This window comes from Acipenser ruthenus, chromosome 5 (genome assembly GCF_902713425.1).
Source record: "Acipenser ruthenus chromosome 5, fAciRut3.2 maternal haplotype, whole genome shotgun sequence".
NCBI classification, from domain to species: Eukaryota; Metazoa; Chordata; class Actinopteri; order Acipenseriformes; family Acipenseridae; genus Acipenser; species Acipenser ruthenus.
Window position 1 is genome coordinate 51,784,902 of NC_081193.1, and position 25,212 is coordinate 51,810,113.

The 25,212-nt window shown below is 38.0% G+C and overlaps 1 protein-coding gene across 4 annotated transcripts in view; it reads right to left on the minus strand.

Moving 5' to 3' along the window:
• Window positions 1-5,413: 5,413 nt before the first annotated feature.
• Window positions 5,414-25,212, minus strand: part of LOC117403027 (serine/threonine-protein kinase MRCK alpha-like) — a 228,762-nt gene continuing 208,963 nt past the window's right edge. For 3 of the 4 annotated variants that reach the window (XM_059024320.1, XM_059024319.1, XM_034004851.3), the window contains 11 exons: window positions 24,118-24,199; window positions 23,731-23,947; window positions 22,197-22,259; window positions 20,435-21,028; window positions 20,232-20,329; window positions 20,019-20,103; window positions 19,709-19,832; window positions 19,359-19,476; window positions 13,452-13,569; window positions 12,560-12,717; window positions 5,414-10,448 (listed from right to left, as the gene is read on the minus strand). In XM_059024320.1, coding sequence (XP_058880303.1) covers window positions 10,317-10,448; window positions 12,560-12,717; window positions 13,452-13,569; window positions 19,359-19,476; window positions 19,709-19,832; window positions 20,019-20,103; window positions 20,232-20,329; window positions 20,435-21,028; window positions 22,197-22,259; window positions 23,731-23,947; window positions 24,118-24,199 — 1,789 coding nt within the window. In that variant the 3' untranslated portion in view covers window positions 5,414-10,316. Of the gene's footprint in view, window positions 10,449-12,559; window positions 12,718-13,451; window positions 13,570-18,583; window positions 18,770-19,358; window positions 19,477-19,708; window positions 19,833-20,018; window positions 20,104-20,231; window positions 20,330-20,434; window positions 21,029-22,196; window positions 22,260-23,730; window positions 23,948-24,117; window positions 24,200-25,212 lie in introns of all 4 variants that reach the window. The other variant, XM_059024321.1, reaches the window with a different exon arrangement.

Here is a 25,212-nt window from a genome sequence, read left to right on the forward strand (position 1 = left end):
TTCTTGCATGTTCCTTTTTTGCAGAGTTTCTGCAGGCGCTCAGCTCTGCACAATGTTGCAAGCTTGTTTTTCATGATCTTTTGTAATAGATTGAGTGCCTCCTCCTGACTTTGTTCTGCTCTCCTCCATTGCTTCCTTAGCTGCCTCCTTTCTATAAGCACTCAATCTCCTGCTGCTGTCTAGTGGGCACAAGAATAGTTTGTACTTTTTCCTTTATTTTTTCAACTCAAAACTTGTGTTAAATTTTGCGGGCTGGGATGGTACAGGAGTGTAGCTCACGGGAACAGGCAGGACCAGGAAATAAAAAAAATAAACCTTTCAGGACCGGCAAGAACGGGATTTAAGCTTCCTATGACATGGAACTTGACTGTTACCATAAACATACAAAATAATATTAACAGGTCTCACTTGAACATATAATCACAGTGATTTTACCAAATTATGTTTAATCGCGCTACAATTAATCAAATAATACCCAGAAATACACAGAGGACGATCTCCATTTCCTGGTGTGAGGCCAGAAGAAAGGTGACCTCATGCTCCTTGCATCTGCCAGTGTTGGCTGACAGCGACAGTGAAAGTGAGAGGAGCCTAATTTTATCAGTTTTAGACACCTCTTATGAATGTGAATTATGTAGTGATGGGTCTGATGTAGAGAGAGAAAAAAGGGATTGTCTCCTGTCTCTCAATTCAAGCTATATGCCTCTGAATCAAAAGGTTCAAACTCGGAGAGAGACTCCAATAACACCAACGCGGACGGACCAGAGGGACAGCAGATGACCGCAGAGAATCAGCGTCTTGGCAACACGGAATGGTTAATAAAAACCCTTACGTTTAACATAGATTGATACTTAAAATATTTAATATTACCCATAATTGTATAATTGTCAGTCCTTTAGTTAACAATATTGATACATAAATGATTGATACTAGCAGAATAACTGAACGCTGTGGATTGCTACTGCATGTATTCAACATATCTCTCTCTATATACATATGTACAGTATATGAAGGATGTGCAAATCATAATGCAGAGATGTCAAAGGCTACGATTTGGCCGTAGCAGCTACTATTTATTGGAGGTACTGTTTCGGCGCTACGTTGAAGGGATATGTATAATCCCAGGGTGTCAGCTTCAACAACATTACTGGGGAGTTGGTTCCAGACCCTCACAATTCTCTGTGTAAAAAAGTGCCTCCTATTTTCTGTTCTGAATGCCCCGTTATCTAATCGCCATTTGTGACCCCTGGTCTTTGTTTCTTTTTTTTCAGGTCGAAAAAGTCCCCTGGGTCGACACTGTCTATACCTTTTAGGATTTTGAATGTTTGAATCAGATCGCCGCGTAGTCTTCTTTGTTCAAGGCTGAATAGATTCAATTCTTTTAGTCTGTCTGCATATGACATGCCTTTTAAACCCGGGATAATTCTGGTTGCTCTTCTTTGCACTCTTTCTAGAGCATCAATATCATTTTTGTAACGAGGTGACCAGAACTGAACACAATATTCTAGCTGAGGTCTTACTAATGCATTGTAAAGTTTTAACATTACTTCCCTTGATTGAAATTCAACACTTCTCACAATATATCCGAGGATCTTGTTGGCCTTTTTTTATAGCTTCCCCACACTGTCTAGATGACGAAATTTCTGAGTCAACATAAACTCCTGGGTCCTTTTCATAGTTCCCTTCTTCTATTTCAGTATCTCCCATATGATATTTATAATGCACATTTTTATTGCCTGCTTGCAGTACCTTACACTTTTCTCTATTAAATGTAATTTGCCATGTGTCTGCCCAGTTCTGAATGCTGTCTAGATCATTTTGAATGACCTTTGCTGCTGCAACAGTGTTTGCCACTCCTCCTATTTTTGTGTCGTCTGCAAATTTAACGAGTTTGCTTACTATACCAGAATCTAAATCATTAATGTAGATTAGGAATAGCAGAGGACCTAATACTGATCCCTGTGGTACTCCACTGGTTACCTCGCTCCATTTTGAGGTTTCTCCTCTAATCAGTACTTTATGTTTTCTACATGTTAACCACTCCCCAATCCATGTGCATTAATTTCCTTTAATTCTCAAACTGAACGCAGTAGGGATTAATCTATTATGCGGGACTTTGTCAAAAGCTTTGCAGACCATGTCATGTGCTTTGCAGTTATCCATTGTTGATGCTGCATCCTCCAAAAAGTCAAGCAGCTTAGTTAGACACGATCTCCCTTTCCTAAAACCATGCTGACTGTCTCCCAGGATATTGTTACCATATAGGTAATTTTCCAGTTTGGATCTTATTATAGTTTCCATAAGTTTACATATAATAGAAGTCAGGCTTATTGGTCTGTAGTTGCCTGGTTCGGTTTTGTCTCCCTTTTTGTGGATCGGTATTACGTTTGCAATTCTCCAGTCTGTCGGTACAACCCTTGTGTCAAGAGACTGTTGCATGATCTTGGTTAGCAGTTTGTAAATAACTTCTTTCATTTCTTTGAGTACTATTGGGAGGATATCATCCGGCCCAGGGGATTTGTTTATTTTAAGAGCTCCTAGTCCCTTTAACACTTCTGCCTCTGTTATGCTAAAGTTATTTAAAACTGGATAGGAACAGTTCGACATGTGGGGCATGTTGTCCGTGTCCTCCTTTGTAAAAACCTGTGAAAAGTAATCATTTAATATATTTGCTATTTTCTTTCTTCGTCTATGATTTTGCCATTTGTGTCTCTTAGACATTTAACCTCCTCTTTGAATGTTCTCTTGCTGTTAAAATATTGGAAAAAACATTTTCGAATTGGTTTTAGCCCCCTTAGCAATATTGATTTCTAAACTTGTTTTTGCAGTTCCAAGTACACTTTCTGTGTACTTTGTTTTTGGTCCCTTTCAAACGCTCTGTAAAGTGCCTTTTTTTGCTGAATATTTTTTTTGATTGACCTATTAAACCATTTTGGTCATTTTGTTTTAGATTTAGATTTGTCTACCTTTGGGATGTAATTGTTTTGTAATGTAATTGTTCTCCCTTGACGAATCTTCAAACTCCTAACTGTTGTCACTTTGCTCCAGCCACAGACACAAACCTGGAGCTGCATGTCTTTGCTACCTGCAGATCTTGAAAAATGAAAATTATTTTATGTATTAAAAATACCCTATTGCAGCCTAGTCCCAAATCTCAAAAGAGGGTTGTTCCAGTCCTTTGCAAAGTACTCTTCGTTCTCATATCCATTTCCTTTCCTAAGTCGTTAAGTAAAACCTTGAGTCATCTTCCGCCCCCCCCCCCCCCCCTCCACTCTTGCAGACTCTAGGGTATTTTTCTTTTAATTTCTTAGAAGCCTTGGACAGGTGTCTCCTGCATCCTGTTCCATTTGAAAACACAAAGCTGGATACTGCCAGCTAGGGTGGTTAACCCCTGCCAGCCCCAATGGGGTCTATTTCTTCCTGTCAGCTGTCTCTCCAGGATGTCACAAGGTATTTTCCTCGTCGCCAGCTGCACTATTCACAGCAGTCACTGGATGTATCCAGATATTCATGATTCATGAGTGTATGTGTTAAAACTCCATGCTGATATTGGACTCGGCTCTTGCTAAGATAAGCACCAACAAAGACATAGCTTCTTTTACTGTAAACTAATGTGATCCATCTGTGTTTCCTTCCATCTGATGATGCAGATATCCTTCTGCCTGGTGTTGAGGGCTGAAGTGTAATGCTGGCTCCAGGGATCAGCCTATTTTGCCTCCCTGGTGCATCAGCACACAACGGCTGCAATGCTGGCTCCAGGGATCAACCATAGTGCAGCCTCCCTAGCACATCAGCATGACAACCATCTGGACTGAGCTCAGTAGGGTACTTCCCTTAATATAGCGGTTAAAGAGAGTTCTAGGTATATATGTACATCCGTTAGTTCTTGTGTTGAACAATAACAAGCACACATGATGGATGGCTTAGCCTTTAAAATGCAATTTCTTTCTCGGTATTTGTTAACCTGTGACTATCGGTCTGCAAATCCCTGAATTGGACTTGACTTTCAATATTATTTTGAAAGGGTTAGAATCCTCCCATCATACACTCCTACCCACTCCCAGGAGAGAAACACATGCCTAACCAGATTGCTTCATCTCAGCTAGCAGTACTGATTTTCAATTTTATTACAGGCATGTTCTTAAATTGTGGTGGCTGTAATGGCAGGTATTAAACTATTTTGTGTAAGATAGCCCAGCCCCTCTGGTGGTCTACTATGAAAGGCTCTATATCAAATAAAAATTGATTGCTCATTAGCTCCTACAATACCTGGCAGCTTCAGTGTGGTTAATAGTTGTATCACACTGCAAAGTAGTGTTCAACATCAAATAGCCGATTCTACTCTGTCCAATATCTGTATCCCTCCTGTACATATAAACACTTTAGCTGCTCAATCTGATAGAGATGATGAAGCTTGTGATATCTGCAGCCCCTTTCCAGACATCAAATATAGCCCAGTTTTTAATCAATATTGCTGGTATGGTAAGTTTTCTCAACAGCTAGCGTTGTGATCCACCTACTTCTGCAGAGAATAAGGTTATGGATGTAGCCAAGGTTCTCAGAAGAGAAGTCCTAGACATTAACATTGATGATTCCCACGGCTTTCTGGCACTGTTCATGGCTTCTGTATTTCTCTGGGAAACTTGTTTACATTTTTCTCTTGTGTGGAGCTTCTTAATACAATGTATTTGTTAGTGGGTTAAAACGGAATTAGTAAATTTCCACGTCTGAGAAACCACACAGACCAGCATAATGCCATAGTATCAGAACAAATATCTTTATATACTACAGTAGCCTATGAGAAGGTAAACTTAATTTTTTTTCAAAGACATTCCAGTAGTGGGCAGGTGAAGTTACTTTATAAAGGATTTATTGTAGTAAGAATGTTTTAAATTCTGAACAGTGCTTTTTTAATCTATCAAACACACTATATTTAATCAAAATATCTTTACATAACTTTCAATTCTAGTTTTTAAATGGGAAAACAGCAAGTCACTCCAGTCTGCCCTACTTTAATATTTTTTTCTGAAGTTTAACACCTTGACCCCATAGCTCAGTAAGCCACTGGTTTTCTGCATTTAAAGGCACATGTAAATTCAAACTTGTTCAATTCAAGTAGTGCGGAGCAGTGTGGAGTAGTGGTTAGGGCTCTGGACTCTTGACCGGAGGGTCGTGGGTTCAATCCCCAGTGGGGGACACTGCTGCTGTACCCTTGAGCAAGGTACTTTACCTAGATTGCTCCAGTAAAAACCCAACTGTATAAGTATATGTAAAAAAAAAAAAAAGTGATATCTTGTAACAATTGTATGTCGCTCTGGATAAGGGCATCTGCTAAGAAATAAATAATTATAATAATAATAATTCAGACCCCTGAAATAATGATTACCAAAAAGGACCACCATAACCAATCATGTAACAGTTCCCTGTTTTATTGAAATACATCAAAGTCAGGTTAATATTTTAATAATGCGTTATCAACACAAGAATGGTGATTAGTCTTAGTACATTTCTTGACTTACCCACCTTAAATATTTATGTGCAAAATAATCTACATAATTTGGTAGCAGGTTATTCACTTAAGTCCCCAACCTTTTATCAAGGTAAAAAAACAAAAAAAAGTTTTTTTCTTTTTTCACTTGTCAGCCTTTATAACCCTAAAAACAAAAGTGATTACATCTGACATGCAAAACTGTACATACAATATTATTACAAAAGAAAAAAAAATCTAAAAAATAAACTCTTAATAAATGATATGAAATAGTAAATAACATAAAAGGCATGTAAAACCTCATAAAACTGCAAATACTGATTCTACAGTATGACTGTAATCTCCTCTCCCATACCACACACTTCAAATTCTGAACACAGCAATATGTTTAAGCGACAATTCTATATTCTTATTTTGATACAATCAATAAAAACCGGTAGATGATTATTATACTGTTTATTTTATACCAACAACATTTTCCTCCTTTTAATTTAATTAATTGGTTCTGACTTTCCTGAGGTTGCATCCAACATTAGACGCTTCCTCTACTAAAACAAACATTGGTAAAATGAAAATTCTACTGGGCCCTTGGACCCTTCACCCTCAAAATAAAAATCTACCTCTACTTTCAGACTTTTTTTGTCTTTTTAAAAAAGTACATTCGAGTCCTTTGGAACACAACTAAATAAATTAATAAACAATTTGGTTACCCATTTTATTTAAAGCTTTACTGAAATTAGGTTCTGACCTTTTTTAAAATAGGGATTGATGACAACTGTTACATGCAGGCTGCATCCCTTTGGAAGGATCTTTAAAATGAAAATCCTTCCCTGCAACATATACCAGTGATGGTCTACTTGTGCACATCCTCTCTAAGGCAAAGTTTGTGGTCTCTGGTTCAGACCTATGTTTCTCATTCAAATCATAAGTGAGTTACAGTTTATGGTTGAATGTATTGTACTGTTTGGGGTATTTCATATTTAACAAACTACATTTCTTTCCAGACTGGTGGCTGCAGAAAATAAAGATGGGACAGAGGTACATAGGTGATTAGTGTGTTTGGCTGTTTTGAAAATATTAACTCAGTCACAGAAGGTGCAAGGGTCTAAATACCCAGTGGTTAGATGAGTTAACCAGACAAGGCCTGAAAATCCTCACCTTAACCCTTTGACTCCCAGAGTTGTTCCTGAACAGCTTTAAAATAATATTAAACAATTACATCTTTGTTTGCATTGCAACACTACTTACAAAGCATAATCCCATCATCATTTGTGAATCTAAAAGGAACAACATTGTTCCTGAATAAACAATCATAAAAAGAATAAACATACATATTTTAATTTTAATAGCAAAACTGAAGTACACACAAATCACCCACTTGGGGTCACAACTGTTCTCGGTAGACAGAGAGATGACCATATGGGAACCGAGAGAGTAATTGTTTAGGTTTTTTAAAATTTGCCATTTGTTACCCAGATTTTTGAAGGGCCTACTATGTTGCCAAAACAATAGATTATACATTGGAATTCATTACAGTTAAATTTACAAGGACTAGTCAATACCCACTGTCTTGCACAAATTTACTGGGGTTTGGATAAAATTATAATTTTCTTTAATATTCTGAATGATAACGAGTCCCATATATAAACTACAGACAAGCGTGAAACATATTTTATAATGAATATTTATACATATCACAATGTTTAAGATAACATGATTTTCAAATAATTATGGAATTCAAAATATTGGACCTGAATGAAAGAGAACATTCTGTGCAGCTAAATTTAAAATTAAATATAATTGCAGTGTCCCACAAGTAACTGATTTAATAAGTAATAAGAGCATACAGCTTGCATTCAATAATACCATGCATGAAACACATAATTTGAAGTAATAGTTAAGGCAGAACCTGGTTTATTCGCTACATCTTTATTGAGGCTTATTGAAAGAAAAAACAAAAAACAAAACCCTATTAATTGCTGGGGCTGAGTTTAAATTATGCTAACAGTGATGCAGGAACATAATGCACACCCAACGATCACAAGATGCTCTTTTCTGTGTCCGCTGAGTTTCGCAGATTCTGAAGTTTACCTACAGACTTCTCCCCTTCATCACTGCTGAAAGGAGATCCCAAACCAGGCACATTTATTTGTGTTGTGTTGCAAATGTGTAATTGTATTTGGCTACAAACAATATTATGATCCAACCTTGATGAATGCAAGTCTAAACGTTCCTATAAGAAATGTATGGACAAAAGTTATGAGGAGCACCCAAATTCCAGTGGCCTTCAATATTCATTTTTCAGAGAAAAAAAAAGCTTGGAGTTCATTGGGTTTTAACCCCATTTATTCCCAGCTCTTCTACTACAATATCAACACTTTTGCAACATAAACCATTATGACTACTGTACTGCCTCACAGGTCATGCTTAAGATAAATCATTTAAATAACCAATTCTCCTCCCCCACCATGGTTATAGTATAGACTCTATATGTCAACCCCCTGTATGAAGTACTAAACAAAACAAAGTCTACCAGCTGGAACCGTGACGTCTGATACACAGTACCACTCAGTACTGCGAGTAGTAAAATTATACACAACTTATATATATATATATATATATATATATAACATACACACACACACAATTATATAAATCGCAACAGAAAACTAATTTTCTTTAGTAAAATAGCTCTTGGGGACTGGTCTTCTAAAGCACACATTCAACTTATGTAAAAATGAAAATGCTGCACTGAAATCCAAAGGTTGCTGGAAAATGGGTTCATGGCTTTGGGCATGTGGAGTGTTATTGCTGCAACTATGCAAACCTGAACCAAAAACATGAGGGAAATGAAGGACAAACCCTACAGGTACGATGAGCTGCGAGTGATGTGGGATATGAGACCACCTGTGCAATTGGTGAAGTTACATAGCATAGCAGTAGTGGAAAACAAACTTCTACAACAGATCCACCTACGGCTGTAGAGTAGAAATTCAGCTACCTCTTAATAAAATACTGTTCCATCTTAGAGCCATAATACTTAATAAAATATATTTTCCTATTGGTCATTACTTTTACAATGGGTTACAGTCTCCTGAATCTCCCAAAATGTAAGAAGCTCTCTTTTTCAACTGCAATGTCCAGCAATCTTAATTGAACAGTAGAAGATAGAATTGGTACCCAATCACAGAAATCAAATACCAGTGAATGCAACAACATAGTATAGGACTAGCTCACTCACTTGAAACATCCCACAGAACGAACAGGAACAAATATACAAGTAGTCTTCTTTATGCTCATTATACTCTACAGCAGGGGTGTCCAATGTTGGCCTATCCACTCCTGGTCTTTGCTCCAACCCTGTTCTATAAATTGTTCAATTCTTTAATTAAATATTCTGGTTTTCATTCCAACCAAGCTCTCAACTACTTAACTAATTATTACTTAATTAATTGAACTAATAATTAGCTTAATTAGACCTTTTTAATTGTTCTCAGCTCCTACAAAGTTGCAGATTTAAAGTTATTTATAACATTTCCAACTGTTTAAGAGCTGAAAACAAGTAAAAAGGCTATTTATTAAGCTAATTATTAGTTCAATTAAGGGTTTAGTTAAGTAATTGAGAGCTCAGTTGAAATGAAAACCAGAAGACACAGGGGTCCCCGAGGACCGGAGTTGAAAACCACTGGTTTAATTGAACCGATTAAACTTCCATCCAGACCCTGAGGTAGGTCACTGCATCATTTTACCTGTTAAACCTGGAGTGGAATTGCCCTCCAGGACCGGGATTGGACACTCCTGCTCTACAGCAAACTTGCAATGTTTAGATACGTTATTCTCTACATGTATTTACAATATTAAAACAAAAACCTGTGATTGCTTATAACTGTGTTGTCAAGAGAACTGTAAGCTGTTTCTATTTCAACTGGAGATAGCGTCATTGCTGCTGACACGAAACAAATGAAGAATCTAAACTGCTTTGATGGCTGTGGGCTACTGGAGTGTAGAGGTGTGCTACAAAATGGACAGATGGTAAAGAACTTCCTTTACATTAACTATTTTACTAAATATATTACTTGCTGAATGAAGCTGCTAACTGTTCATACCTTTAAGCACTGGTTAGTATTTAATAAACACGTCAACACTTAACAGTAAACGAAACACTGAGCATTTCGATTTTTTTGCCTTTGCCCCTGTGGCATGTTTACCTTATAGACGCTGTCCCTCCTACCACCAATGTTAGTGTACACGATATAAAACCAAATCCACAAGACCATAAAGAGCAGCAAAAAAAATAAAATAATAATAATTGTCATCTCACCATCAACCACCAGCACAGCTAGCTCTCCTTAAAGACTGCAGAGGTTTAGAGATTCCAGGGCACTCCTCATTTTTTTTAAGCTAACTAAACATATTCTACTATATATATATATCAGAAGTTCTATCTATAAACTTAATACATGTGTTTATATACATCTGCAAATCATTCACTTTTTTGTTTGTTTTTATACACACAAAAATCCTGTCCAAATCTGGGATTGTGATAAATGGGAGTTGTATACATCAGCTCAAGTTCAGTAGTCTTTGCGTTTGTCCCCCACCCCCATTGGAAACTTTGCATCAGCTGATTGACATCTTGAATCCAATAGGAGTTCTGATGAAGTCTTGTTGATTTCCATTTTGCATCTCCCATGGCCAATGAGGTGAAAGGGGTGCCGCAGATGGGGGTTCCCAAGGAGTATGATTAGAAAGAATGAGGTCTGAGGGACTGGAGAATGAGGGGTAGGTGAAACTTGATTGGACTTCAAGTTTCGATGACTTGTGAGGCTCATGTTTCCCACCCAACATGGTCTGTGCTCCCTAAGGAGAGGCTCTTGGTTTTGTGCGGGGAAGCTGGGCTGGGTGGGCTGCTCAGGTTGGAGCTGTTGGAAGCTGTGGAGTGTCGAGGGGAATCGGAATCCTGTAACAAACAAAACAAAACAAAACAAAAAAAACACAGAAGGTTTAGACTACAAACATTAAGGGACCTATTTCAAACCAAGTGCAATGGCAAATTTCATGAGTAGAATCAAATATTTCAAATGGTATAAATCTAACAAGAAACAACTTACCCTAGGATTACATTTAAAATGGCACCACACTCCTAACAGCAACTTTTTTTTTAAAGCAGCAGGTAAAAAAAGAAAATGCTAACACTGCACAAAAAAAAAATGTTACTTTATAAAAGCTGCTATAAGGATAGTGGCATCAAAATAAAAAAGTAAACCTTGGGTTAATTGTAGGAATAGTTTTTTGCTACAATGTACATTATTTGTCTGAATTTGCTTTTTGTTTTGTACTTGGTTCAAAATAGAGCTCCTAAACAGGAAACTGCAAACATTTTCTTTCCGGCTCACATGCAAAGCATAATGCAAGCCTATGCTATTAACCCTTTGCAGTCCTATGTCGGACCTGGTCTGACATCGCAATTTTCCCTTTCCGGTCCAATGTCGGACCCTGTCCGACATCATCAAAAAGATGCAAGAAACAGGTCTCTAGTCATTTTTTCTCCGGAAAAAGCAGAGAAAAACATTCATTGGCCGATAGGAGCCGAGAGAAGTCGAAAAAAAAAAGGGGGCGTATTTCATGAATACTGATAGACCCGCCACCACACAGATAACACGGACATAAACAAACAAGACAGCTGCTTCCGCATCCAGGGCTCAGAGAATATCACAGACATTTGCAGAGCTTTTTGAGATGTTATAATAATAAAATAACGACTTGGATCGCATTATTGAGGAGTTTGGTGATAAAACGAGTGATCAAGAGATGATTTATCGGTACATACTATTAAGAGTTATTTGAAAAATATAGCAAACGAGGGGTGAAGCGGTGCTGGAGATGCAGTACTGAGTGTCCTGTTGATATGCAGTGCCTTTTAAACCTGTTTTACTGTGAAAAAAAATACTTTTAAACAACGCGTCTAAAATAAACTGCGCGTGTGAAAATAAATTGGACCCGACGAGCCTGACACGCGCTGAATAAATGGACCGCTAAGGGTTAAATCTGCCTGTCCTTTTGACTCTCCATCCGTCTGTAAATCATTAATTAAATACAGGTATTTTTGGTTTAAGCTTGAACTTTATGGATACAGAGCATGCTGATGATTGCTTGCCATTCCACTTTACCTATTTAAAAAAAATAAAATAAATCAATCCTCAAAATTGTGCCAGGGAAACAGAAATGCATCATTGCTGTGGACTTCAGAACTGATCATAATATTGCCTCCGTTAGGGGGGAGTGGGAGGTGGGTTAACATTACCTTAACTTTACTAAGCAGGGTCCTTAATGCCCTTTTCAAATCAGGAGTCTTCTCTGCTGGGGAGACAGCCTGCCACTGGAGAGGAAAATAACTGAGTTTACACTCAGCTCCCACTCCCATCAACACCTGATCAAATTTGGATGGGCCGTTGGAATAAGAGACAGTGGTACCACTGCAGTTAGATTACGGATTTGAATCTCGCATTGGGATAACGGTAAAATTCACAGGAAAACAGAAGACGTTCCCATATAAATGTATTATGGTTAACCTCCTGCACTGGAAAGGCACTAATGAGATTAGGTATGTAAGCAAGGGATAGAACAAGGGACTGTTTGGTAACTCTGCACCAACTTTGTAGAATCATCTATCATCTAAAAGCAGCTACTACTTAAAGTCAGTTTATTATTTAGTTTCAATTTATCTTAAGGGATAATCAATTCCTCACCCCAAGCAAGGCAAACAGAACCACACTGAGGAGTGAGCAAACATGCTCGTAGAGATCTGGGGAATACATATTTTTTCAAACAAATAGACACAAACATAGAAATATTAACCCTTTATTGCATGTGAGGACAGGTATGTCATATACTGGAAAGTTGAAGTTGGAATATGGTCTTAAAGCATGACAGACACAGTTTCTGTGACATCTGTAATTTATGCAATATAGGATTAACATGCAAAACAATAGGTTTGTTTTATAAAAGGTGTGAATTTTGGGGAAAATATATCCATTTGAAATTGTTCCCACTTTGATTAGAGTACCTTACCTCTCTTTCAAACTGTGATATTGGTGCATCACCTCCACCATCCATCCCCCCAGAGGACAAAGAGCCATCAGAAGGTGACGCAATTGGTTGTCTTTTGGTCCCGCAGCTTCCTCCCGAGCACTCCCTCCTGAGAGCATTTCCATTCTGTGCCGTGGATCCTGCAGCACAAGTACAGTCGACTTTAACATGGATGAACAGGACAACGAATCCTTCTAGCCCCTCTGCAAATTGGTGATTCCACCATCGACCGCAGAAACTGCAGTTACACCGAGTACGAGTGAAAAGCTTTCCAGACTCGCACAAAGATCGTGACTTTTTTATTTTTTAAACAGTGTTCTTTTGGTGGGTTGCAATATTACTTTATTTTTTATTACTTTGCACCTAGTTGAAGTTAAGCATAAACCAATTATTTATTTTGACTCCACATATTAACACGCATACCCAGTAAATTACATTAGATTCTAAATATTAAGTTGAATAAAAACTTATGGAAATCGTATTCACATCTGCTAGCTTTAAATATTTATTTTGTTTATGTATAGAAAACATCCTCATCTCATAAAGAATAAGATTATGCTTGTTCCCCTTATAAACTTAATTCCACATTAGACGTGGAAAGTGACTTGAAAATACCTGTAACCTCTTTCAGAAGAGGGAATCTGTCAGTAATCTTATCAAGCAGTATTTATTTTTCAATCTCTTAATTGCACTTCAACATCTATGATCACTTTCATTACAATTACTTCCCCTTTAGCTCTGCAGGTTGGTTCAGAACTGAAACCAAGTAAATGGAGAACAAACACCAAGTAAACCGGTCTTTTATTGAAAGTGTGATGCATGTTTCACCAGTTAGAAAATGGGTTATTACAGCCCCTAATTAGGAAGCACTCACTTGATCCCAGTCCGCTGCTTGCACTCATGGAGCGGCCTGGCTCAGCGCGGGACTTGGTGATGGAGGGGATGCTTACAGACCCGCTGAACATGGTGCGGTTCTCTTGAGGACGGAGGTTCTAGTGGTTACACCAAACAAAAAAAGGGCAAAAGAACAACCAATGTGTTAATTGTAATTGTCATACCACAGCTTTGAAAGGAGAGAGCCAGTTAGAATCTATGGGCAGTCACAAATCCCTTTGCCTCAAAATGAATTAAATAAGCTTTACTGTAGAAGCTGTATTTTCTGGCAATATAATTTTGTTAATCCTCTCCCAATTATTGAATTGAAAAATTGATGTAACAGTGCATAATGATGACATGTGACAATAATTACAACTACCAAGTGAAACTTATTACACACACACACACACATTATATATATATATATATATATATATATATATATATATATATATATATATATATATATATATATATATATATATATATGTGTTAAGCTTTTGCTTCAGTACATTTTAAGTTACAAATATATTATTTAAGAAGATGTTTTACTGTACTAAGGTGACTTTACCAATTACCAGTTAAGAGGTATACATACAGTGCCTATAGAAAGTATACACCCCCTTTCAAAATTTTCACCTTTTGTTGCCTTATAGCCTGAAATTAAAATGCATTAAAATATTTTTTTTTTCATTTATCTACACATCCTACCCCACAACTTCCAAGTGAAAAAAATATTCTAGAAATTTGTAGAAAATTAATTAAAAATAAAAACTGAAATAGCTTGGTTGGATATGTGTCCACCCCCCTTTAATAGCAATCCTAAATTAGCTCAGGTGTAACCTATCGCCTTCAAAATCAGCCTCCACCTGTGTTAAATTGTAGTGATTCACATGATTTCCGGATAAATTCAGCAGTTCCTGTAGGTTCCCTCTGCTGAGTAGTGCATTTCAAAACAATGACTCAACCATGAGCACCAAGGCGCTTTCAAAAGAACTCTGGGACAAAGTTGTTGAAAGGCACAGATCAGGGGATGGGTATAAAAAATATCAAAGGCCTTGAATATCCCTTGGAGCACGGTCAATACGATTATTAAGAAGTGGAAGGTGTATGGCCCCACCAAGACCCTGCCTAGATCAGACTGTCCCTCTAAACTGGATGACTGAGCAAGAAGGAGACTGATCAGAGAGGCTACCAAGAGGCCAATGGCAACATTGCAAGAGCTACAGGCTTTATGGCCAAGACTGGTCAAAGTGTGCATGTGACAACAATATCCCAAGTACTCCACAAATCTGGCCTGTATGGTAGGGTGGCAAGAAGGAAGCCATTACTCAAGAAAGTCTCACAAAACTAAAATGGAACTTTTTGGCCAAATGCAAAGCGTTATGTTTGGCGCAAACCCAACACAGCACATCACCCAAAGAACACCATCCCTACTGTGAAGCATGGTGGTGACAGCATCATGTTATGGGATGTTTGTCATCGGCAGGGACTGTGGCACTTGTCAGGATAGAAGGGAAAATGAATGGAGCAAAGTACAGCTAAGTCTTTGAGGAAAACCTGCTGCCCTCTGCAAGAAAGCTGAAACTGGGACGGAAGTTCACCTTTCAGCATGACAACGACCCAAAGCACACAGCCAAAGCGATACTGGAGTGGCTAAGGAACAAAAAGGTAAATGTCCTTGAGTGGCCAAGTCAGAGACCCGACCTAAATCCAATCGAAGATTTGTGGCATGACTTGAAGATTGCTGTCCATCAACGTTCCCCAAGGAACTTAACAGAGCTTGACCAGTTTTGTAAAGAAGAATGGTCAAATATTGCCAAATCTAGGTGTGCAAAGTTGGTAGAGACCTATCCCAACAGACTCACAGCTGTAATTGCTGCCAAAGGTGCTTCCACCAAGTATTAACTCAGGAGGGTGGAGACTTATCCAATTATGATCTTTCAGTTTTGTATTTTTAATATATAATTTCTCAATAAAAACTTTTTTCCCCTTAGCAGTGTGGAGTATGGTGTGTAGATAAGTGGAAAAAAATCCTCATTTAAATGCATGAAACTGAGGCACTGACACAACAAAATGTGAAAAAAGTTCAAGGGGGTGTACACTTTCTATAGGCACTGTACATGTATCGTAAGGTTTTGGGAAACAAGAGAGATTAAATACAATGTGTTAACATTAATTGGACATAAACGTAGGTAAGGTACTCTAGTCAAAACCCTAGAACCTTTTCTGACAGCTCTCATTAAGTGAAAACTGCAGTAGCTTAGCTATGGCCTTTTTTCACAAGCGATTATCATTGCCCATTCTGGGGTACAATCTGAATCTGATCATACATGTAACACACAAGGTTGTTGTAAAATTGACTGGGTACAGGAAAAATTGTACCTGCCAAGCAACGCAGATATCCGAAATATGTTAATAAGATTACCAGACATGACAGAACTGCAAACCATGGTAAAGAAGACAAAGTACAACTATGGTGCAAGTGGTATTGTAAGTGCAGTACAGTGCATGCCAAGTATTAGGTTTTTAATGGAACGCTCCCCCCATTTCATGTATCAAAAAAGATTGTAGTGAACACAGCCTTACATGAAGTCAAGCACTGTTCACCATAGAACAAATTCAATTTAAAGACGCTTCTTATACCTCATTTCCATGGACAGCCAACTCGAGTGTGCTAGAATTGCCCTGAATTCTCCTAGAACTTCAGCTGGTGAAAAAGGCGTTTCCATGCTTTTTTGAGTAACCCGAGTTATCACGTGAGTTGGGCAGCAAATTGTCAGTGACTTAAAATATAAATCCATCTAAATAATCTTTTGCATTTCATGCAGTACATATACATACATTGAGAGAGAGAGAGAGAGAGAGAGAGAGAGAGAGAGAGAGAGAGAGAGAGAGAGAGAGAGAGAGAGAGAGGAGAGAGAGAGAGAGAGAGAATGGCTGTCTAACCTTACTTGTTTTTGGTGTTCACAAACCCACATGTATAATTACCCTATAACAGGAAATTTTTGTGGAGAATTGCTTTTGGCTTTATTGGTGTTTTTGATTGGACTGGCAATAATACTTCCAATCAGACGGTTGCATACAGTGCTTGTAGTGATCCCGCCCTCTGAGCTGATTTTACCAGTGCTTGCTAGTCTATTAACCATTTTGAAATGATTTCAAAGCAAATGAAAGTATTTCGTTTTGGCTTTATATTGTTAATTTTCACACGTGGCAATACTGCCCTACAACTACATGATACTGTGATCATTCCACTGTGTTATGTTGTGAACCATTGCTAAGTTTTAAAACAGAGATAGCAAATGCATATCGTAAGTTTACCAGTACCTTAAAATTAAGGGCTATATAGAACGATAAATACTGTAACTGATTAGAAGGCCTTCTTTGTTGATCTCTCTCGCTTCAGTAACATTGTAGATGCTATAATGAGATTCTGTAAATGAGATACTGTTTTAGCAGACAGATTTCATTAAGTAAACGTTTATTTGAATGTTTTTGGAATTAAAAGTATAAATGCAAAACTGCATTGCATTTTTCTTTATGAACGTGCCAAGTGAAAAACGCCAATTTAAAAACCCTCAAAATACCCCACGGTATCAAATTTGCCAAATTAAATACCAGCCAAAATGTCCCACTATACGGTATGTTCCTGCCCCCTACAACATTTTTGAATGACATTTTGTGATATCATTTCCTCCCAGCCCGAAATCATAATTCAGGCCAGCCCGAGGAGTGAAACTGGACCAGAGAATTCGGGCTCCCATCCGAATTGGGAGCCAACTCGATTAATTTAAAAACATGGGAACTCAAGCACCTACCCGAGTTCTGTGGTTCATGGAAACGTGGTATTGGTCAAGTGGGCAAACATTTAGGTTTTCTGCTTTTATAGTACAGTACATTAAGAAAATAAGGTAGAAAGTTGAAAAATGTCAACTAGACAGATGATTTAAAATATGTATGTATGTATGTATGTATGTATGTATACACACACACACCCCCACCCATCCCCTCGTTATATCACCCCTCGCTATACTGCGGATTCGGATATATCGCGGTCCTGGAGTTGGTTCCCCATTTTTACTGTCTAACTGTGTATGCCTTAGCTGCAATATACATAGGCACTTAGAATTACTGTTTGTTTTAATTCATCACATCACAAACAACAATATACAAAACAATTAAAAACAAAGCATTAATATCGTACTGTTATCATATACACACATCCTGCACAATAACAAAGCAAATTAAATAATATCTACTTGCTGAAACGGTTTTTATTTTAGCCAACAAGGTGTTCACGTGTGGCAGCGATGCACTAGCAAAAGCCACAAGGAAGTGATGTCAGCTCCCTAGCAACAAACCTCCTATCTTGTTGTTGGGAATGGATTATTTCAGTGCAGTGGGTTTGTGCATTTGAGAAAGAAGAGGAAGACTCATGAAATTAATTGGAGACTGAAGTTGATGAGAAGCAATTACCCTCCACTGTACAATGGTGTGCTGCTTTTTATGTGAAAAATGAGAAAAAGCAGGTTGCACAGATTTATACTGGACCCTGATGCACCCAATAAAACGAGGGAGTGGTTGTACTTCTATCGCGGCCCTCGACATATAGCAGATTTATTTTGGACCCTGACACACGTGATATATCGAGTGGGTGGTGTGTGTGTATATATAGATAGGCTGAGATAACATCACATTGTTACAGTACAGAGTAAAAGCACTCTATGCAGTATCCAATAACTTTTTCACTTCAGTGTGCAAACTGCTTTTTAATAGAACATAAAAAAATTATTAAAAAGCCATTTTTTCCCACGCAAGGGAAAATATATTTAAACTGAAGCAGTGGATGAAGCAGTGCTTTTACACAAAACGAGTAAAACTAGTAAGAAACGAGCAACACTAGTAAGAAACTATATGGAAGGTAGATTAAAAGGACTCAAGTCCACTGAATAGATTTCTTATGTTTTGTAACGCTAAAAGTGTATTTTCCCATCACACAAAATTGTGCAAACTGCAGCTGGAGTAAACAGCTTTGATGCATAGGGCACAAGTCTCCAATAAACACAAACACACACACACAGAAACGTCACACATGGATTAGGAAGCAGCAGCACCAGCAGGTCGTACCCTTGGAGACATGGAATATGGAGTTCCAGGGAGAGAGTTCAGTGAAGGGGAGTATGAAGGGTTTATGGAATCAAAATAGAGGACGTTTTCAGCAGAATGGACAGTCATGTGATAGACGTGCTCAAAGTTGGTCGGAGAAGAGATCAAGCGCAAGTGATGGTTAGGGGATGGGTGAGGGGAACCTGGCTACCAGAGGAACCAAGAGAGGAAAAGTCAGCATGAAAATGGAAAACAGTGAAAGACAGCCCTGTGCTGGACGATAGAAAATGTAACTACAAATATTAACTATATTTATTTGAAAAAAATACAGCAACAGAAAGAGCCTTAGCATACAACCATGATATGTGTTTTTAATGACTTTAACTTTGTGAACATGTTGAAGCTCAAGTGTACTACCATGCTGTTTAGCAAAAGAGAGAGTTGAGCTACAGTATTATTAATTCAAACTGTTATGACTTCATCTGTATTCAAATCTTCATATACTTATTGCATTACTTTCTGCACAGCCTATGAAAGTATACAAATTCTGATTATAAACAATAGGTAAACATCTTAATAAAGTATGCTCTTTTCATTAACATGTTCTAATAAAAGGTATATTTGTTTAAATGTATAAATGTTACGTCCAATGAAAACTTGCAAAAATACTAAAATACTCAGCAACAATTTTAAACAGAAAAGGACAAACATAAATTGTGTAGGTCATGATAGATGACAAGAGTTTGCTTCATTCTTATAAATGAAGCAAGGGTTTGACTGATTCAGACTCCCTTACCACGGGCAGATCTTTCAGTATCTGGATACCATCCCCAGGACCCATGTGAACTATGTGGTTAAAATTTGTGGGGTTGGAAATTAGTTTATTTCTCATCTCTGGGTCCCTCAGCATTTCTCTGCACGAGAAGACAAACCAAAAAAGGAACATTTTAAATCATTGTATTAAGCAGTAAAATAAATACAGAATTCAGATTATTAAATGCCATATGCAGATCATTTCATCTTAATCCCAATCAGAATGCTACTCAAAGACGATTTTCTGTGCCACTATTTTCCTGATGGTGTAGCTCTTCCTCCTGACGTTCTTTGATTACTGAACTACAAGTATAAAAGAAGTTAAGCTCATACCTCCTCTGCTGTATTCTCTCCTCCTCTGGAACCCTGAAGGAATACCGTCTCTTATTGTTAATGTTTCGCACCATCTGCTTCCTGCTGTCATCAGATGTTTCGGGAACCACCAGCTCATCTCCCTCTGTACAGACGAGAGGTTTTCAGAAAAGCACAAACATCAGAGAAGGCTCAAGAAAGACAACATAAGGAATCAACTACACACCCTTGTACAGGTGTTCGGTTGTCAACACTGCAAATTGCTTGTTGTACTTTTAATTGGGTATTTTGTCTTAATAGTGAGTATGCTGAAGAAGCAAGTGAACCTTACCTGCCATCTTGTTCTTGAAATAAATTAACCTAATAGTTTCCAGGCCTAGAAGATTTAAAGATCCATCTGTGTTTAAAGGCCGCACCTTAAAAATAAATAAATAAATAAATAAGTAAATAAATAAATAAATAAAAAAACAAGTTTTGAAACTTTGCTATTTATTACAAAAGATGACGGTTTCTGTATCCATACAGTAAATCCCTCTTAGCATACCTTCTTCAATGGAACTGTTTGGATCCATTCCATCGTGTTGATGTCAAACACATCTACAGCATTTTCACTGTACACTGACAGGTATGGAGCATTATAACCTAAAGAACATCATACCAACAAAATTACAAATTTGTATGCATATTTCTAGTAATTATAACTTAAAGTAAGGAAAAGGGACAGAGGAGTGGAATAAATCAACTTACAACAGGAAATTGGCAGTGCAGGCCACATGAGCTCCTGTTGCCTTGACCTCCGACCCTGACAGTCCACATACACTCCTATGCTGCTGAAACATAGTAAAAACTCCTTGTTAGAGATCTCCACTGCGCAGATGGCATCCATGCCCTGGTGCGTGATGAAGGAAAGCGTGTGGTCGTCGTGGTGGAGTAAGCTAATGGGGTTCCCTTCCCCATGGAGACTGTACTTCATGAAGCCGGACTGGTAGCCCACACAGAGCCGCTCACTGTACATAGCCATCCACTGGACATTGCCCGGCACCTGGATCTCTTTGATCTTTTTGTGGCGTGACTTGCTCTGGTTCAGTTCATAGCATATCACCTGCCTCTTCATGGCTACACACAGGCACGTTAGCGCCCCGTGTCGGACCTGCCCTGACACGATTGTTTGGCAACCCTTTGTTTCCACCAGTTTGTAGAAGTCTGTCTCTCTGCCATCCAGGGCTGACATGGGAAACAAGCGGACGTGTCGGTTCCTCCCAGAAATCACTGCCATCAGCTGCTCGCTGGGGATGAGCTCTATCTGGTGGACTTTCTTGTTATCACCAACGCGGATAATCTCTGCAACAGACAAGGAGCAACAAATACGATGACTGACGAATTTGCAATGCAAATGGTCCATGATATATATTCTGTATAAAAACTGCATCTTTCCTGATTGCAAGTCAGTTTTAATTACAAGGGCTAAGTCAGCAGAACAGATAAGACTTTCATAGGAGGGCTAATTGTAGATTTGGCAGGTGCTTTTGTATCCAATACTAAACATATTAGTGATGTTTCATGATAAATAACCTCAAAATAAGGGCCATTTAGGAGAATGCACTTTGATGCATACTTGCTCCCCTGACTGAAATTAGAGGAGCTAATCCTTGAGGACTGGTCCTGTAACATGGTGGCCTAAACCCTCCTGACAGTGTTACGCCAGGTCCAAACATTCAGAGAGTAATTAGAATTTTGTACATTATAATATGTACTTAATGAATACAATACTAAGGACTATATACCGTAAATTGGTCGGTGTAGTATGTAATGTATACATTGTGACTTAAACACCTAGTCATTTGATTATCATTTGTGATGTCATCTTTGTGTACTTTGTTTGTCTAGCTAACACATGGACTCACTATTTTTACCACACATATTTGCAATTAACCATTTTTTGTGTGTCCTTATCTTTATCCTTTGTTAAATTGCTTAATTTGAACACCAGGGAAGCTTGAGCTGAAGATTTAGATATAAATATTACAGATCAAAAGTGGACTACATTAAAACACAAACTCTAAGCTCTAATTGATACATTATGAACTGTTAAATGGGGACCATTACACAACAAGCAAGCTCCACAGGATCATACTTTGTGTTTCTCCCACATGTGAAAAATGACACATACAGGAAGAAACACTGGTACATGCCTTCTGGTCCTGCAGAAACATAAATAAAATCTTCCGTGATACTTGTGATTATATTTCAGGTTGACAAACTCATATAAGCTCCCTTTAGGGAAACGCTTAGCACAATAAACCTATAATTAGGGTACTTCTCAAATTTACACAGAAGCCTACAGTTTTCATTGGTCCCTTTTGTGTTATGCAGCTGTATACAGCAGTCATATTAAAATGGACAGTCTGAGCAGCGTTGCCAGACACAGCTTCTACATACAATCATGAAGCAGGCTTCAGGCTCTGACTCATATTTTTTTTAAAGGCTTATATAACAGACACATACTTACCATCTTTGGTGACATGCACTACAAATAATCCCTCCTCATTGCCCAGAGCTATTCGTTCATGATCTGTGACAGAAAAAAAAAATGCACTTAGAAAATAGGCTTAGCAAATTGAAAACATGCAGGGGTGCACCCAAACAAACAAGTAAGGTATGTTTAATTACTGTACATTACTTTCACTTTATCCCTTGCAGGGGATAAAAACTATATTTAATACGTTCCTGATTAAACTGTTTTCTGCTGTATATCTACGAATGTATGACCAACGATTCAGGGAGTTTGGTAAAATTAGACAAGGATTTTGATTAGTTTTCATTGTCAAGGTTTTTATTGTTAGAATTAAGGCTATGATTTTGGCACAGTGATTTTAAGTACATTTCACAGGTGAGTTGCAGAAAAAAAAACAAGAATTCACAGGAAAGGTCATGGAAAGGTCACCAAATAATGTAGCTTTAGGTACAACACATACACCAAAACCAATAATATAAAGACTATTGCTTTTGAAGTTTGAATGTTACTTTAGAGTACAAAACTTTTTTCACACCAATGTAACATCTTTTTTTTAAGAATACTGTACAATGCAGGCTTTCACACTGGCCGTCTACCGAAACAGACAGTGTCTGAACTAAACTGTGTTCCTATTTCTCTGTGTGCGTCCGGCATAAATGTACACATATATCTCTCTCTCTCTCTCTCTCTCTCTCTCTCTCTCTCTCTCTCTCTCTCTCTCTCTCTCTCTCTCTCTATATATATATACAAAAATAATTGTTTTTATTACTGTGTTCAATAATAAGAATGAGGCGTTTAAATTGGTTGTTTGAGTAGCCTACAGAACACTGCCCCATTAAAAAAAAAAAAGAAAAAACAGAGTTGAAAAGTCAAATCAAACAAGCAGGCACCGTGTACAAGAAACAGGGAATAAAAGATCCAAAAAAAAGACTACAAAACAAATAAACCTCTCATTTTATCTACGGTTTGCAGAAAATAAAATAAGATGTTTAACGCCAGTCTGATGTTTAGTTTTAGAGAAAGTGAGTATTTATCTTCAACAGAAACCTTGGGTACACTATGTATGAAAAGTTTCAAGAAATAAAATGTAAATGTTAAAAAAATAAATTAACAAGCGCTGTATGTATGTGAAAATCACAACCGAGAGTTTACAGTAACATATGATCTGTGTTCATTTACATGCTCGTTGAGCTACAAAATACCTTCACAACTACACGTAAATGCTGCGTGCATGCACAACCAAACAATTTACAGATACCCACATATTTGTATTTTCAGTGCATGACATACTGCATTTTTAAAGGAAATAAAGGCAGTACCTAATCAAATGTGCATTGCCAAGATTTCACTGACACTTGTTCAAATTCACAATTTCTGTGACAAAATCATAGCCTTAGTTATAATATATAACAAAGACCTCTTCTTGAAAAGGAGGTATAACTTATATCAAGTTTTTTAGTACTTCAGAAATATACATTCACATTTTTTTGCACTGTTTATTGAAAAGTTCCATATAGTGTAGCCTTACCTATGATGGATGCTGACTGCGTGGTTTTGATTAGTGGGAGGGTGCTGTCGTAAGCCTCTTTAGGAGCATATACTGATCTGTCTTTGAGTTTATTTTTTTTTAAAATGCGGTGCAGTTCATTTAGCACTCCAACCCACTTGTTCTTCTCATTCTCACTGTCGGCCAGGATTAGGATTGAACACTTGTTACTTGCCGCTGAGAGCTGGGAGGCCGTAATCTGGAAATATATATATATAACAAACAATGACACTTCTGTTTTAAAGCTTCAACCGAAGACTGTATGGCCGAAAGCTGTCATCTTGGTTGTCAAATGGCTTTCAGAAGAACTAGGTAATAGGTATAGGAAATTCTGTCATCAGAGACGAGCAATCAGACATGACCACTTACCCTGAAGATACATGGAATGTCCTTCCTGTTGGCATGAATGACATCTGAAGCTAAAACTGAACTGACTGAAAACTCTTCGTCCCTGGAAGATACAGAGAATTAAAGTATTTTTTACTGAAGAAACACACAATTTTTTAAGAAATAAATTGAAACATTCCCTGAAATAGAAACGTAACCATTACCTAATGAGACATAATCTCTTATAACACGAATTACCTGAGCACTTATGTCAAAGCTGCTCCTTTAAGAGCCCTTTATACATCAGACGTCGTCTCCACCCCCAGGAGATAAATACGAGTGACGCATAAGGCTCAGCGCCATTTTCTTTTTCAGGCCTGCTGCGTTGGAGTGAACTCAGTGATGGTTACATTTCTATTCCAGGGAACCAGGGTTATGATAACAACCTAACGTTCCCTTTCAACTATGAAATGTAACCATTACATAATGGGATACAATACCCAAGCCGTCGAAAGCGAAGGATTTGCAGCACTGGCTAAAAAAGAAGATAAAAACTGCCTTTGGCATTCTGGCTGAGGACTGATAAGGGTCTGTGGCATATAGTCCATTATACAGTGAGGGAGAGCCTTCATGCAGTGTATATGCTACAAGGTTACACAGAGTAACCTCAGGAATTAACACCAGAAGTCCAAAAAGGGTGTAAGGCTAACTGCCTCAGAACTTAAAGTGGAATAATAATAAAAAAAATGTGTTAAAGAGCAGAATGAGTGGCTGCTCTTAACACTCTGGTCCCAAAACCAGGGTTCTGCTGATCTACAACATTCATCCGGCAGAACCTGGTAAAAAGTATGAGGCGTGGCCCATACTGCAGCGTTGCCAATGTCTGCGACAGATGCGCCCTGGAATAATGCCCAGGAGGTTGCAAGGCCTATTGTGGAGGACCCACTGACCTTTTTTGGTTGGGGCAGATTGGCAAGATTGTATGCAATCCTGACCGTGTCTGCAAACCACCTTGACAGCCACTGCTTAGACATGGCTTGTCCGTGGAACTTAGACCCGAAACAAATACATAACAAATAATAGGCCAGTGCCCTAACCTAACCGGATAGAGCATATGGAACTTTCTCACCGTGTCAG